Source organism: Kogia breviceps, chromosome 18 (genome assembly GCF_026419965.1).
Source record: "Kogia breviceps isolate mKogBre1 chromosome 18, mKogBre1 haplotype 1, whole genome shotgun sequence".
Classification (NCBI taxonomy): Eukaryota; Metazoa; Chordata; class Mammalia; order Artiodactyla; family Physeteridae; genus Kogia; species Kogia breviceps.
The window spans coordinates 22,325,018-22,341,688 of NC_081327.1; the positions used below are offsets into that span (position 1 = coordinate 22,325,018).

Sequence of the window (16,671 nt, forward strand, 5' to 3'; positions counted from 1 at the left end):
CTTTTGGGAGTTTATGTGGAGGTATCATTCCTAGGAAAGCAGAGTAAGGCTCAAGAAAGCAAATGAGTAAATATGACTAAAAGAGTAGATGGTGTCCTGCTCAAAAAGTGTTTAAAGCAAGTGAACAGTTGAACAAGTGGGTGTTCTGAATGTGAGAATGTACAATAAACTCCATACACATTCTACTAGTTCCTTTTATGAAACAAGGTAGTATGAAAGGAAAAAGGTCCAAAATTGTTAATAGCAACTTTTATTGTTTCACTGGTGAAAAAAAAATCATAATTGTATGATGCATTTCCCCCTAAATTTACAACAATGAAGGTTATACATAAATTATATAGATCACAAATTTTCTATTTTATACTATTTAGAACAAAATTATTTTGATAAATATGTCCAGAGGACAACCTAAGTTCTTAATGGATGGCTGAGTCCAAATATGCAAAATATAGCTTCTGGTTTTAGACCATGGTGCTTTAAAATTCTCAAACATGCATTAATATACTCTAATTTCAGGGAAAATATTACACATGGCCTTATCTTGCATTTCAGGAGAAGCCCAAGCTGAATTTCACAAACAGTATTCCTTTCCTCTAAATTAATCTCAGAACAGAGAGACAGACACTTTCTGGTTAGTACTCCCAAGTAATGAAGGAAATTACACACTCAACAATGAAACAAAACAGAAAAAAAGGAAGGAGAGCTTCATTAGTCATAGAGATAAGTGGGGTTTTTTTGGCTTTTTTTGTTTGCTTTTTTTAAACAGATCGCAGGAATTTAAAATAGCAGATCAATCATGCTACTTAGGGTGATCAGACAGACCTGAACACTTATGAAGTGAATAGTTTTATTAAGGTCTTGAAGGTGAGTGTCTGGAGGTACTGGGTAAAACACACCACAGGTAAGAAATGGGAAACCTACCTCAGCATTTCTGAAAGGCACAATCTATGGAAGGGAAGCCTAGTATAATAAAACCCTTACTGGATGTACATGGAAAGGAGGACGGTGAGCCTGGCTCCTTTCTAAAGGATGAGACCCTCGTAAATTGGCCCCTCAGATTCCGGTGATTCCCGCCTCAAGCGCAAATGCTCCAGTGTGTTATGAAAATGTTTGTTAATCTGCTCTGTTTCTTCACTGGACTCAAGATTTGGGAGGTCTTCTCGAATCTTTTGGATAAGCTGATTCAAAACCTGAATCGTGACCTACAAAAGAACAATTTTACCATCAAGCATGTACCACAAACAAAATAACGTAATTTAATAAAAATGTTTTGAGGAGCTTGTGCTACTCTCAGCAGTTACCAGATTATGAAAAAAAAGGAGAAAAAAAAAAAGATGAGAACATGATTCCTGGTTTGAGCAACAACTATTGGCCATTCATCCAAAACGACAACCGAAAAAAAAAACTTAATGAAAATAGAGAAAATCATAAGCCAGTAAAAGAACAAAAGCAAAATTTTATTTAACCTACAAATATTGATCCATCCTTTATGTGGGAATTATTCTACACTTGTATGGGATGACAAATCAGCCTACTATTCAGCATTTGTAAATTATTTTTTATTTTTTAAACAGAGAGTGGCTATTTATAAAATATTCATAAACAAAAGAGATAAGAATTTTCTTGCACGTAATGAGCTCTTCTCTACGATGCATCTATATATAGAGAGAATTTTGGAGAATGAAAGAGACCACTAGGTAGATTCTCCAAACTCTGACCCTTGTAAACAAAAAAGAAAAGTATCAGGATGATAAACTTTTGTATGTATCAAATCTAAAAGTAGGAAAGGAAAATAATTAGTTCACTAACAACAATTTATTATTAACTTACCGCATCATTTTCCTTTTCATAAAAATAGATATATCTATTCAGAATTTCTATAAAAAGTTGCACTTGTAGAGAGGGGTCCATGCACTGATTTGCTATTTTTAGAGCTTTCTTTAGGCATTCCATTACCCTCTTGCCACCGTGAAGCTAGAATAAAGGAGTGAGGGGAGTATTAAAGAGATTAATGAATCACAAATGTCCCATTTCACAGAAAGAAATAAACACACTACAGTGGCTCTTTCATATTTTAAAAGGAAAAAACCAATTTAAATCCTCTTCATTTTTTAAAGTACACAGCTATATTTTAAAACAAATATATTATTTGTTTTATATATTTATATGTTAAATGTTTTATATTTATGTATTTTGGGTTTTTCTTTTTTTTTTTTTTGCGGTACGCGGGCCTCTCACTGCTGTGGCCTCTCCCGTTGCGGAGCATAGGCTCCGGACGCGCAGGCCCAGCGGCCATGGCTCACGGGCCCAGCCGCTTCATGGCATGTGGGATCTTCCCAGACCGGGGCACGAACCCATGTCCCCTGCATTGGCAGGCGGACTCTCAACGACTGCGCCACCAGGGAAGCCCTTTTGTATATTTTTTAAAGATAGTGGTACAAACTTGCTATGTTACAAAATCCTCAAAGTGGAGGATTCACCACAGGATGTAACTCTATACCTTACTGTCCATTTCGTTTCTTTTAACAAAACAAAGCAATATTCTTTGTCAGGTTTCCAAGCACTGCACATGTTTCACCTCCAAGGCAAAAGGCCCCAGCAGCCATTCCCTATCAATGATCCCCTCTCCTCTAACACTGTTAGTTAGGAATGACCTCCCACCTTACCTCCTCCCCATTTTTGTCTGTGTTTCTGCCCGACCAGAAGAGATGTGCACAGGTGCTCACAGCTCGGCCCTGATCAGGTTTCTTCAGAAGTTTGGATGCAGCAAGAGCACACTGAGTCCGCAAGGGTTCATGATTTTCTTCACTGAAGCACTTCATCCTCTCAAAAGTACCAATGATCAAGGTGATGGCAGCCAGCTGTGCTTTGGAATCGCTGATTTCATCTTCATACAGAGAAAATGCCTGGTACACACAAAGCAGAAGTGACCTTTAGGAACCAACCATCTACTAGAGCATTTTCCAAAGTATTTCCCATCAAAGCCCCATCCTGTGAGTCATTCAGATGAGAATATGGTTCAGATCAGAATATGCAGTGCTCTTGCTTAGAGAGGCACAAGACAAAGATGCTGACAAGTTGCAACAAAGAAACTTGTTTTAACTTTTGTTTAATCCAGGGTTCCCAAAATGAATTAACAAAGGAATTTTTTTCGCCCATGAAACAGTTTTTACCATGACCCACTGGAAAATCTTCAATCTCATTAGCACCCAGTAACTGATCAATTTTCCTGCTCCAAACCAGTCAATAAAACTATAGTGTTAAGAAGTATAGTATTTCCCATCAAGATGGTGAGAAAGGGGTAGTTATAAATTCAGTGAAGAGTAAATCCATGTGCACTACCACCATTAACTACAGACAGGTGACTGAACAGAGCAAACGGATTAAACATCCCAGAAAGAGAGCAGATCACACCTGGGACATAAATTCATATGCTACTGTTTCATGATTTTCAAAACCAATTTCTCCAGCAGCTAGAGCCCCCTGAAGAAAAAGTCTTAAGGGTAATTCTGCCAGCTCTGCTTTGATCAAAGCACTGATAGTCTGGTGAGCAAATGAAAAAATCTTCTGGCATTTCTTTTCCCATTTGTCATCCTAAAACAAGAAAAAATAGTTTAAATTACCTTAGGTTCAAGATTAACTTGCTTAAGAATATTCATTTTATATAAAACGTCTATAGAACAAACAGGAAAAGTGTTAAAATTGAGTTCACAGTTTTCCTATCTTCTGTCTCATCTGTGGAGTACACAAGGAAATCAAGCAGGATGCCTTCTCAAAACATCCATCTGAGGCCACTGGCTTTGCAATTTTTATATACTTGGTATTTTTTTTTTTGCATCAGAAAAAGCAACATATTCCCAAATTGGACAAAATTAGGAAAATACACAAAAGAATTTTTTAAAAATTAAAACCATCCCTAAATGTACCACCCAGAAATAATCACTGATAACATTCTAATGTTAATGTCTTCCTTTCTTTTTTCTATGCAAATATAATGTAACTGGGATCCTTTGTGTATGGTTTTCTACTTTCAAGTACTTACTGAAGAGTTAAATTGGGCTCATGCTGCATGTAATTTGTATTCAACTTCTTTTCTTTCACTTATTTTGTCATAATTTTCCTCATGATACTAAAGTTATTTAAAATACAAACTAGATATAGCATAATTTACTTAACTACTTCCTTTTGGAAATAAATGTAATATAACAAATGGTCTATAAACACAAAGCTTTATTGAATCCCTAATTTTTTCTTTAGTATAAATTCTTAGAAGTGGAAATACTGGATTTTTTAAGGCTCTAGTTACACACTGCCAGAGTTTTCTAGAAAGACTGTAGTAATTCACATTCCCACCATTACTAGATGAGAATGAATTCTCATCACACCACGGCCATTGCTGAACCTTATTTTTCTTTTTTCTTTACCAGTTTGATTTCTAAAAAGGTTCACTCTTATAATTAGTAATGAGGTTAAATATTTTATCCATGTTTGACCATCCAAATTTCTTATTAATGCAAGTGATTCTTTTCACTTTTAAGAGAGGATAATAGTCACAGACTTTTACAAGGACTAAATGCAATAATCCAAGTTTATACTCCTTGGCGCAATGTATGGCACATAGTAAGTAAATGCTCATTGCTTTTTTTATTGTTACATTCAGAAACATCTATCCATAAAATAATGGGAAAAAGGAACTACATGAGATGCTGGCCTCATAAAAACTGGCCAAAGGCATGCTATGTCATATTGGTAAGTCTACTGAATATACCTTGTTTCTCCATTATTAGAAAATTAAGTTTATGGTGTTTGTTCCTTAATATAAATCTGACTGTCCAACTTTCAGGTACATTAGGTTAGGGTTTTTTTATTTGGCTGCTCAGTGAGGCTTGTGGGATTTTAGTTCCCCAATCAGGGATGCAACCTGGGCCCTCGGCAGTGAAAACACAGAGTCCTAACCACTGGACCACCAGGGAACTCCCAGATTAGGATATTTTCTACAAAAGTACACCACTGAAGACTTAGCCATAATCCTGTTTGTAAAAGGACTAAGCTCATTAAAAAATGTACACAACTCATGAAATTATTCAATTACAGGCTTTCAGAGAGCAGCAATTATGCAATGCTGGGCCCTTTCATTAGGCAAAGCTAACGTGAATTAGATCTTACTTGTTATGTACTGCAACCTCTGAATAAGATTATTGTATCACTTCAGAATTAGTACTTCATAAAGACTCCCAAGAAAATAAAATTGTTCTTGAGAAACTAAAGCATTCTGAGCCATTTTGTAATAAACTTATAGATGTCTCACAAGTGATCTTCAGACACAGGAAAAACTTCTAACATAAATTTAAACTGTTCTAATCTTTCATTTCTTTTTTTTTTTTTTTTTTTTTTTTTTTGTGGTACACGGGCCTCTCACTGTTGTGGCCTCTCCCTTTGCGGAGCGCAGGCTCCGGATGCACAGGCTCAGTGGCCATGGCTCACGGGCCCAGCCGCTCCGCAGCATGTGGGATCTTCCCAGACCGGGGCACGAACCCGTGTCCCCTGCATCGGCAGGCGGATTCTCAACCACTGCGCCACCAGGGAAGCCCTAATCTTTCATTTCTAAGTGTTTTTTATATGATTCCTCAACTAGTATGTAATCTACCAACATCACTATTGTCAATAGTGATACTTAAGTATAACACAGGATGAGTAATGAATTGAGAGTTATTGAAACTGGGATTTTATTACACCATTATCTATTTGTATAAGTTTGAAATTTTCTATAATGATAAACTAAAACACATACACAGAGGAAAAAGGGAAAAAATTAGTGACATACTTAAAAGTAAACCCACCACTTTAGAATTCTCTTTGTAGCGAAAAGCCAGCTGGTAAGCTGCAAATACCAAAGGTGGCAGTGTGAAGCGAATCCGTTGGTTTCCACCAGCTCCAAAATGTTTTCGTGCTGTGTTTAAAATCTGACCAAAACAAACAAAACCCATTAATCTTTTCTGTAATTATAGGAACTATAATTAATCATTTATAAAATTAAACGGGAGATCTAATCATCATGATTGCTACCATTTTTTAAATATATAGATATACCAGACTTCATGATATACTTTTACATTTCTTATCTTGCCAAGTCATCACAATCACCCTAGAGACAAATACCAACCTCATTTCACAAATGGGGAAGACTGAGGTTCAGAGAGGTTGTATAACTGGCCCCAAGTTACATAGCTAGTCAGAGGCAGATATAAATACATGTTCATATACACATGTAAGAAGTATACTGTGTTGATAATGAGCACAGGCTCTGAAAACAGATACATTTAAAAGTAGATTCTAACACTTACTATCCGTGTGACCCTAGGCACATTAATATTTACCTTCTCTTAGCTGTAAGTTTCATTTGAAAAATGGGGTCATATATTTTTCTTACGGTTGCTGGGAAGATCAAATAACAGACGTAAAGTGTTACCAGTACTAACACAAGGCATGTACTCAAAATACTGGCTATTATTATGATACAAAAAATATGCATATTGCTGGTATATCACACCTCCTAATTCAGAAAAATATTAAGACCATTTAAGTCAAGGGAAATGGTAATACACTTTAAAACAGAGCCATTAGGAAACAAATGTCTGGTTGTTTCAGAAAAAAAACACAAGAATTCATGAAATAACTTAATATGTGTGTCACAGTGTGTGACATATTCAGGTTTTGTAAATTTCTCTGACCATCATAGATGGATAGGAAGAGAATGTATTGCCCCTTGGGGAAGTCACAGCTAATGATCCTCACCTTAAAGGTCTTTCTGTACATGGCATAACCAACTGGCCACAGGTGGAAAGCATACTTCCTAACTACTACATTTGGTATACAACAAAAAATGAAAACACACATAGGCCATGTGACACAGAAACATAAGGGAATCAGTTAAAACATATGAACAATGGGGCCAGCCACTAGGTATAGATCACACACAGTGCACAGATTATCTGAGACTAAGCCAAGTCGAAGACTATCGCACTATCAACAGAAATCAGCTTCTTTTTCACAATGGCTATGAGGAAGTACGAGAGTGTCAACTATGACAAAGTCAACACAGGAAGAAAGCAGGACTCATCCTCAAATAAAGGTGTTCTTCATTACTAACACTTAGCCTCATGCATCCAACAATGGTTAAACTACTTTGCCCAAACGATAATTAGGCAGCCATATGTGCTACCTTTCATAAATTGTCCAGTGTCAGTCACCAATACTCCTACTCAGGCAACATGTTTTATTCATTTCACAAAGGTTTATTGAGGACTGAAGATAAAGAAAGGGAGAATCTCATCTGATTGTTTTTTGCCAGGAAAAGGGGGTTAAGAAAAAGGCAATTTTAATTTTAAAGTCTTCCCACATTTTCCATGTGTCAAACACAAACACCTTCTATTTGCAAACCTTGGAAACATACACACAGTTGAATATAAGGATTTTACTCATACTTCAAAAGTTTATTATGAAAAACAAGTGAACAATTCTAAAAGCAACACACACAGTTCAAAAAGAAAATGAACATGGACTGATTATTGGACACCCAACTAAAGGAAGATAGGTTTTTCTACAATTCTTAAGAAGTCTTCAAAAGAAATGACAGCAACCAACTTGTTCTTCATAAGCTTCAGGAGTTTACAAGCAATTATGCATTTAACCATAAAGTTCAGTTAATCTCTAATTCAGTTTCAATTCTTTCAAAACCTTTTAAAACCACAAGCTGGATTAGACCATTTGAGACACGTCTACACATGACTTCACTAGAAGTTGTTGAAGGGGTATAGTAAGAGTTAACTCATACCAAGTACTGCTGATCAGGGTCCTCAGACCGTAGAAGATGAATGAATCTGCCCACAAGGCTCTGCTCATCAGCAAAGTCCTCAGGGTCAGGGTCTTCTACAGGTTGATCTGGCTGATCCTGAATCAATGTGGATACCAAATTCATTATGGAATCCACCTGTAACATGGGAGACAGAAACCCACTGGGGTGAAACAATCAGCATATAATGCCACTGACAAAAGCGTTTCTAGTTGTGTAAAGTAGTTACGAAACAGTATCAACAACATAATTCCTTCTTCTGTATTAAAGCATATGCATGTTGGTACATATATAAACATCTAGAAAGAGACGTACCAAATGTTAATCAATAGTTAATCAATGGACTTCTCTTCCTGGTGGGATTATAGTTATTTTATAATTTCTTCTTTATACCTCTCCAATTTTCTCATTTATATAATGAATAAGCTACTTATAACTATTTTTAGTGGTAAATTACCCTCCCCGCCCACCTCATGTGTTTGTCTCAAGGTCTAAAACCATAACTACATTGTCTCTGTTTTTCTAATAAAGCATGTGGGTATTCTCTTACCTGGTCTTGAGAGACAATTTCTGTGTTATAATCCAGAACATTACTAAGCACATAACAACTCATGCTTTTTCTGGACTCATAGTCAAAGTACTCAAAGAGTGGGTGAAAATGTTTTAATTTCAAGACTGTTAAAATATTGTTGTAAGTGTCAACAGGTATCTTCAAAAGTCTGGTGAGCTCCTTTGAAACTGCACTACTGGTAGCAATACTGCAAAAAGAAAACCAGCAGCCCTTAGTGAATGAAATTAACTTCTTATATACACAAACAGCACTTGATTCACAAAAATTTGAAATTTTTCATTTATAATATTAAAGGAAATGGGTCAAGTGAATCACAGCACCCCAATGACTTCCAAGAGAGGTCTATCAGATGTCTATCTAAACACATTTATTCATCTATTAATGTCCTATTGATACAATAAGTTATGCTAGTCTCCACTTCATAAACAGGTTGTACACCTGGAGTTAAAATGCCTGTCTAGAACGTGGTATTTCTAAGGGAAGTATTTTAAGTGGTAGTTAGGTTTCTAGGGCAGCCAATAAGTACAGTATATTCAGGGTGACAAAGCCATGCAAAAATAGCAATTCAACAAAACAGAAAAATACATAAATTATTTCTTCTGCATCAGATGTTGATGACTACGGAAAATCAGGACAAAATTAGGAACATTCCATGGGGGCTGAGGAATATCCAGGCATTTATAAGACCTTTAGAAGTTAGGATTTCTAATTTTTTATTTTGTCCAATTTTACTTTAAAACTCAGTGGGGGAAGATATAGATACATCACTTATTCAAGATCTGGAATATTTTTCAGTTCACAAAAAATGGGAGTGACAAAAAGAAAAAGGGGGAATAAAAAGAGGTAAAAGAAAAAGAAGAATCTTCCAGATGTTAACTAAACCACTGGAGGAGAGATGGAAAGCGGAAAGATTACGTGAGTATATATAGGGGCCTATATACATAGGGCAAGAAGGGGCAAGGAGGGGCCTAGATTGGGCAAGTTGGGGTATAGGGCAAGGAGGGGCCTAAATTGACCGCATGTTCAGAAGCAGTGGAGGATGGGACAGTAAGAGGACTGCTGGGAAAACATAACAGGATCAGAACTGCCCACAGTGGCCACTAGAGGATGCAACAGGTCCAGGACAGCATAGTTGAAGAAGATGCAAGTGGACAACAGAATATTATACCATCCTTGATGGTATCAAAATCAAAGCTCAAAATAGAGAAAAATTTAAACCAATTAATTTCCACACCTTAAATACATACATGCCTCCCTAATTTTTTCACAACTTACTCATCTGTAGAAAACCACTTCTCATGGAAATACTGCTTGATATAAATAGCTTCCTTACCAGTTTAAAAACTAACTCTCTCATATATACAAAGGGGTCTGAATTGGAGACACTGGTCCCTGAAGACTGCTATGGTCTATGAATGCCACTACTTGATCAATGTACACAGCCAAGCAGTTGGTTGCCACTTTCTGCCTGATTAGTACCAAGCATGTCGATCTAACAAATACTTAAAAGAAGATGAACGCTAACATTTCAAAAAGGAATTGCAAAAGAAAAATAAATCTGGGACAAAAAAGTGCTTTACAAAGGTTTTTACAAATATGTTTGACTTACTGTTCGAGGTTGAGCTTATTAAATATCTCCACTGTTGTTTCTAGAACTTTATCAACATAGTCCACACGATCAGGATAACACTTCATAGCGAGATTAATGAGAGAGACTTGTAAAGATACAACGTCCTCCGAAGGCATGTCTTGTCTAGACTGGAATGTTCAGAAAATCATGGAATTTATTTTAAACAATTAGAAAAGGATCTACCACCTGAGAAGTTTGAAAGTTTTGAGAACTTAGGAACAAAGCCATACAAACCTGTATTACTGTAGCCACCTGCTGTGAAAATATGTCAAAAAGTTTAATATCTGTTGGAATTCCAGGTCCATCTTCACGGTGAGCAAATAAAGCTAATCTAAAAAAGAAAATAATCTTTATTTAAAAGGATATAGGGATCTGGGTAGTGGGATCATGTATGACATTTTATTCTTTATGCTGTTCTTTATTTTCTCCAAGTGTATTTCTCCTAGAACCTTTCTCCTAAAAAGATTTTTAAAAGGACATGGAACGTAGCTGACCATTCCCTCAATTCATTTTTTTTTTTTTTTTCGGTACGCAGGCCTCTCACTGTTGTGGCCTCTCCCGTTGCGGAGCACAGGCTCCGGACGCACAAGCTCAGCGGCCATGGCTCACGGGCCCAGCCGCTCCATGGCATGTGGGATCTTCCCGGACCAGGGCACGAACCCATGTCCCCTGCATCGGCAGGAGGACTCTCAACCACTGCACCACCAGGGAAGCCCTCATTTTTAATGGAAAAGTTTTATCAATGATGGCTTATTTCACTTTATTCTTACTTTATACCATACACAACAAATTTTCAACAGGCCAATTCTGCCAAATTAATTAAGTAGATATGGATAGAAATGCATTAAATGTGACAAACATATTCAACAGCCATGATTATAAAAAATAATCTTCAAAATATAAAAAGTACCTAGACTCTTTTAAGACACTGCATTTTTACTACTGAAAAGTTTAAAACACAACTAATTCTAAAAGTAGTAAAGTTGACTTCTATTTACCACATCTTAAACTATACAAAATAACATCTGTTCCATTATCACTAAGTGTTTATCATGGTTACAACTAGACCCACATTTTGTTATGCACAGAAGAACCACTACTGACAGAAACGGTTACGTGACGTTACACCCAACATAGGAAAATCCAGTTATTAGCTTCCATTAAGAGTATGCCCAAATAGAGGACTTCCCTGGTGGTCCAGTGGTAAAAAATCTGCCTACCAGCCCAGTGGACACGGGTGGGATCCCTGGTTGGGGAACTAAGATCCCAAATGCCGCGGGGGAATTAAGCCTCCAGGCCACAACTACTGAACTTGCACGCCTCAACTAGAGAGCCTGTGTGCCGCAAACTACAGAGCCCATGCGCCTTGGAGCCCACATGCCACAATAAGAGAGAAAACCCACATACCACAACTAGAAGGAAGCCCGCACGCCACAACAAAAGATCCCACATGCCTCAACGAAAATCCCACATGCCACAACTAACACATAGTGCAACCAAAAAATAAAATTAATTAATTAAAAAAGAGAAATGCTTTAAAAAAGAAAAAAAAAAGAGCATGCCCAAGTAACTTACAATTCTTAATGTCCAGGACTGACAAGATAATTTGGAGAATTCTGCTATATAAATTCTCAGACTTTAAAACTAATAACTTAGATATTTAAAATATAATAAAAAGTATTTGCAGAAATAAATCTTCCCTTGGGTTTCTGGTTTCATAATGTCAATGAGTGTATGCTCACAAGCAGGACACATACTATGTACTAGCACCCAGCAGGCACTCATTAAGGCTATCATTGAAGGCCAAGTTTTATACTTTTAACAAAGAACAGGGCTAAAGAAGTCAAACTTAAAGAGGATTTACTAACATTTTTAATACTTGAAAATTCTTCTTTAAAAACATGTGATGATGCAGTGATTACCTGAACATTCTTAATCATCTCTATTTATGGCTACTTATAAAGAAGACTCCAGATCAAACTGGTTCGCACTGAAAAATAACTTTCTTTTTTTAAAATTAATTAATTTTTAGCTCTGTTGGGTCTTCACTGCTGCGCGCAGGCTTTCTTTAGTTGCGGCGAGCAGGGGCTATTCTTCGTTGTGGTGTGCGGGCTTCTCGTTGTGGTGGCTTCTCTTGTTGCAGACCATGGGCTCTAGGCACGTGGGATTCAGTAGTTGTGGCACGTGTGCCCAGTAGTTGTGTCTCACAGGCTCTAGAGTACAGGCTCAGTAGTTGTGGCACACAGGCTTAGTTGCTCCATGGCACGTGGGATCTTCCTGGACCAGTGATCAAACCTGTGTCCCCTGCATTGGCAGGTGGATTCTTAACCACTGTGCCACCAGGGAAGCCCAAGATACTTTCATCATGGTAAAAAAACAAGTTTTGCTCTTCAGTGATCTTTGGATTTATAACATCTTAGGTCTGTATAATGTCTTTAAATGCCAATTAAATGCATAGATTAAAATATATTACCTCCATGACCCCTGTACAATTAAGAGCTAAACTTATTTCATGCGTAAGCTAGACAAGCACTTAGTAAGTACTCAGACTTACAAAACTAGTGTAACTACATCAAAAATATTAATAAAGATGGAACAGAAAAAAAGAATTCACAAAAATGTTTTGTGTTTTTTTTTTTTTTTTTTTTTTTTTTTTTTTTTTTTTTTGCGGTATGCGGGCCTCTCACTGTTGTGGCCTCTCCCGTTGCGGAGCACAGGCTCCGGACGCACAGGCTCAGCGGCCATGGCTCACAGGCTTAGCTGCTCCGCGGCATGTGGGATCTTCCCGGACCAGGGCACGAACCCGTGTCTCCTGCATCGGCAGGCGGACTCTCAACCACTGCGCCACCAGGGAAGCCCTCACAAAAATGTTTTAAATTCATTATTCCCATCAGAACATCTGCCCTCCAGTGTTGGAAATTCTTACCTATCAATTAAAGCAATGATTATGTTTTTCACATTTACATTTTGGTGTAACTCAGCACAGGCCCGAAGAAAAGGATTCAAAGTTTGAAGGTGGAATTCATCAGGGAAAACCTGAAAATCAAATAGTAAAAATCAATTAGAAAAAGTATTTCACACAATATTCTGGACTTAGTATTTAAAGTTCATATTTGTGGGAAAAAAATCATTTTAATCTTATACAACCAAATTCAAATACACCACTTTTAAGCCTCTCTAAACATAACCCCAGAAAGAAATATTCTATCAACCAAACCACATCTACAATTTTTTTTCCAGGTTTACATTTATTTATCTCTTTAATGCTCCTGACAATTTTATAAGGATCTGTTAGTCCCATTTCACAGGTAAGAAAAATGAGACTCAGTAACGCCAAAAAATGACAAGCCAAAATATCAAAATTTTAAGTTAAGGAAGATCAGTATTTTTCCTTTGCATCAACTTCCAATATGGCCCATCTGGCAGTGTTAACAACTCTGTCTTTATTTTATTTCCCTTTTTTCTTTTTTTAATTGGGATATAGTTGTTTTACAATGTTGTGTTAGTTTCTACTGTACAGTGAACTAGAGCTCCCTGTGCTATACAGCAGGTTCTTAATAGTTAGCTCTTCTCTATTTTATACACATTAGTGTATGTATGTCAATCCCAATCTCCCAATTCATCCCACCACAACCCCACACCCCCGCTTCCCCCACTTGGTGTCCATACGTTTGTCCTCTACATCTGTGTCTCTGTTTCTGCCTTGCAAACCAGTTCATCTGTACCATTTTTAGATTCATGTATGTGTTAATATACGATATTTGTTTTTCTCTTTCTGACTTACTTCATTCTGTATGACAGTCTCTAGGTCCATCCACGTCTCTACAAATGACCCAATTTCATTCCTTTTTATGGCTGAGTAATATTCCATTGTATATATGTACCACATCTTCTTTATCCATTCATCTGTCGATGGGAATTTAGGTTGCTTCAATGACCTGGCTATTGTAAATAGTGTGCAATGAACATTTGGGTGCATGTGTCTTTTTGAATTATGGTTTTCTCTGGGTATATGCACAGTAGTGGGATCACTGGGTCATATGGTAATTCTATTTTTAGCTTTTTAAGGAACCTCCATACTGTTCTCCATAGTGGCTGTATCAATTTACATTCCCACCAACAGTGCAAAATGGTTCCCTTTTCTCCACACCCTCTCCAGCATTTGTTGTTTGTAGATTTTCTGATGATGGTCATTCTAACCAGTGTGAGGTGATACCTCATTGTGGTTTTGATTTGCATTTCTCTAATAATTAGTAATGTTGAGCAGCTTTTCATGTGCCTCTTGGCCATCTGTATGTCTTCTTTGGAGAAATGTCTATTTAGGTCTTCCATTTTTTGATTGGATTGTGTTTTTGATATTGAGCTGCACAAGTTGTTTATGTATTTGGGATATTAAGCCTTGTTTGCTGATTTCTTTGCAAATATTTTCTCCCATTCCAAGGGTTGTCTTTTTGTCTTGTTTATAGTTTCCTTTTCTGTGTAAAAGCTGCTAAGTTTCATTAGGTCCCATTTGTTTGTTTTTATTTCCATTACTCTAGGAGGTGGGTCAAAAAGGATCTTGCTGTGATCATGGTGTATGAGCCTTTTAATGTATTGTTGGACTCTGTTTGCTAGTATTTTGTTGAGGATGTTTGCATCTATATTCATCAGTGATATTGGTCTGAAATTTTCTTTTTTTTGTAGTATCTTTGCCTGATTTTGCTATCAGGGTGAGGGTGGCCTCGTAGAATGAGTTTGGGAGTGCTCCTTCCTCTTCAATATTAAGAGTTTGAGAAGACTGGATGTTAGCTCTTCTCTAAATATTTGACAGAATTCACCTGTGAAGCCATATGATCCTGGACTTTTGTTTGTTGGAAGATTTTAATCCCAGTTTCAATTTCATGACTTGTGATTGGTCTGTTCATAATTTCTATTTCTTCCTGGTTCAGTCTTGCAAGGTTATATCTTTCTAAGAATTTGTCCATTTCTTCCAGGTGGTCTATTTTATTGGCATAGAGTTGCTTGTAGTAGTCTCTTACGATGCTTTGTATTTCTGTGGTGTCCATTGTTAACTTCTCCTTTTCACTTCTAATTCTATTGATTTGAGTCCTCTCCCTCTTTTTCTTGATGAGCCTGGCTAAAGGTTTATCAATTTTGTTTATCTTCTCAAAGAACCAGCTTTTAGTTTTATAGATCTTTGCTACTGTTTTCTTTGTTTCTATTTCATTTATTTCTGCTCTGATCTTTATGATTTCTTTCCTTCTACTAACTTTGGGTTTTGTTTGTTCTTCTTTTTCTAGTTGCTTTAGGTGTAAGATTAGATTGTTTATTTGAGAATTTTCTTATTTCTTGAGGTGGGCTTGAATTGCTATAAACTTCCCTCTTAAAACTGCTTTTGGGGCTTCCCTGGTGGCGCAGTGGTTGAGAATCCGCCTGCCGATGCAGGAGACACGGGTTCGTGCCCTGGTCCGGGAAGATCCCACATGCCGCGGAGCAACTAAGCCCATGAGCCATGGCCGCTAGGCCTGCGCGTCCGGAGCCTGTGCTCCGCAATGGGAGAGGCCACAACAGTGAGAGGCCCGCATACCGAAAAAAAAAAAAAAAAAAAAAAAAAACTGCTTTTGCTGTGTCCCATAGATTTTGGATCATTGTGTTTTCATTGTCAGTTGTTTCTAGGTATTTCTAAATTTCTTCTTTGATTTCTTCAGTGATCTCTTGGTTATTGAGCAGTGCACTATTTAGCCTCCATGTGTTTGTGTGTTTTACAGGGGTTTTTTTCCTGTAATTGATTCCTAATCTCATAGCATTGTGGTCAGTAAAGATGCTTGATACAATTTCAGATTTCTTAAATTTTCCAAGGCTTGATTTTTGACCAAAGATGTGATCTATTCTGGAGAACGTTCCATGTGCACTTCAGAAAAAAGTGTATTCTTCCACTTTTGGGTAGAATGTCCTATAAAAATCAACTAAGTCTATCTGGTCTATTGTGTCATTTAAAACTTGTGTTTATTATTCATTTTCTGTCTGGATGATCTCTCTGTTGGTTTAAGTGGGCTGTTAAAGTCCGCCAGTATTACTGTGTTACTGTTGATTTCCCCTTTTATCACTGTTAGTATTTGCCTTATGTATTGAGGTGCTCCTATGTTGGGTGCATAAATCTTTATAATTGTTATGTTTTCTTCTTGGATTGATCCTTTAATCATTAATGTAGTGTCCATCCTTATCTCTTGTAACAGTCTTTGTTTTAAAATCTATTTTATCTGATATGCATACTGCTACTCCAGTTTCTTTTTATTTCCATTTGCATGGAATATCTTTTTCCATCCCCTCCTTTCAGTCTGTACATGTCCCTAAGTCTGAAGTGGGTCTCTTGTAGACAGCATATATATGGATCTTGTTTCTGTATCCATTCAGCCAGTCTGTGTCTTTTGGTTGGAGCATTTAACCCATTCAGATTGAAGGTAATTATCGATATATATGTTCCTATTACTATTTTCTTAATTGTTTTGGGTTTGTTTTTGTAGGTCCTTTTCTAGTCTTGTGTTTCCCACTTAGAGAAGTTTCTTTAGCATTTGTTGTACAGCTGGTTTGGTGGTGCTGAGTTCTCTTAGCTTTTGCTTGTTTGTAAAGCTTTTGATT

The 16,671-nt window shown here is 37.0% G+C and overlaps 1 protein-coding gene across 1 annotated transcript in view; it reads right to left on the reverse strand.

Annotated features, from left to right (window-relative positions):
• Positions 1 to 234: 234 nt before the first annotated feature.
• VPS35 (VPS35 retromer complex component) overlaps positions 235 to 16,671 on the reverse strand; it is a 35,803-nt gene continuing 19,366 nt past the window's right edge. Inside the window, exons 8-17 of the mRNA XM_059045660.2 lie at positions 12,980 to 13,089; positions 10,288 to 10,384; positions 10,033 to 10,181; positions 8,403 to 8,610; positions 7,835 to 7,990; positions 5,841 to 5,963; positions 3,415 to 3,594; positions 2,667 to 2,906; positions 1,831 to 1,974; positions 235 to 1,202 (exon numbers count right to left, since the gene is read on the reverse strand). Of these exons, the coding sequence (XP_058901643.1) occupies positions 1,023 to 1,202; positions 1,831 to 1,974; positions 2,667 to 2,906; positions 3,415 to 3,594; positions 5,841 to 5,963; positions 7,835 to 7,990; positions 8,403 to 8,610; positions 10,033 to 10,181; positions 10,288 to 10,384; positions 12,980 to 13,089 (1,587 nt within the window). The 3' untranslated portion in view covers positions 235 to 1,022. The remainder of the gene's footprint in view (positions 1,203 to 1,830; positions 1,975 to 2,666; positions 2,907 to 3,414; positions 3,595 to 5,840; positions 5,964 to 7,834; positions 7,991 to 8,402; positions 8,611 to 10,032; positions 10,182 to 10,287; positions 10,385 to 12,979; positions 13,090 to 16,671) is intronic.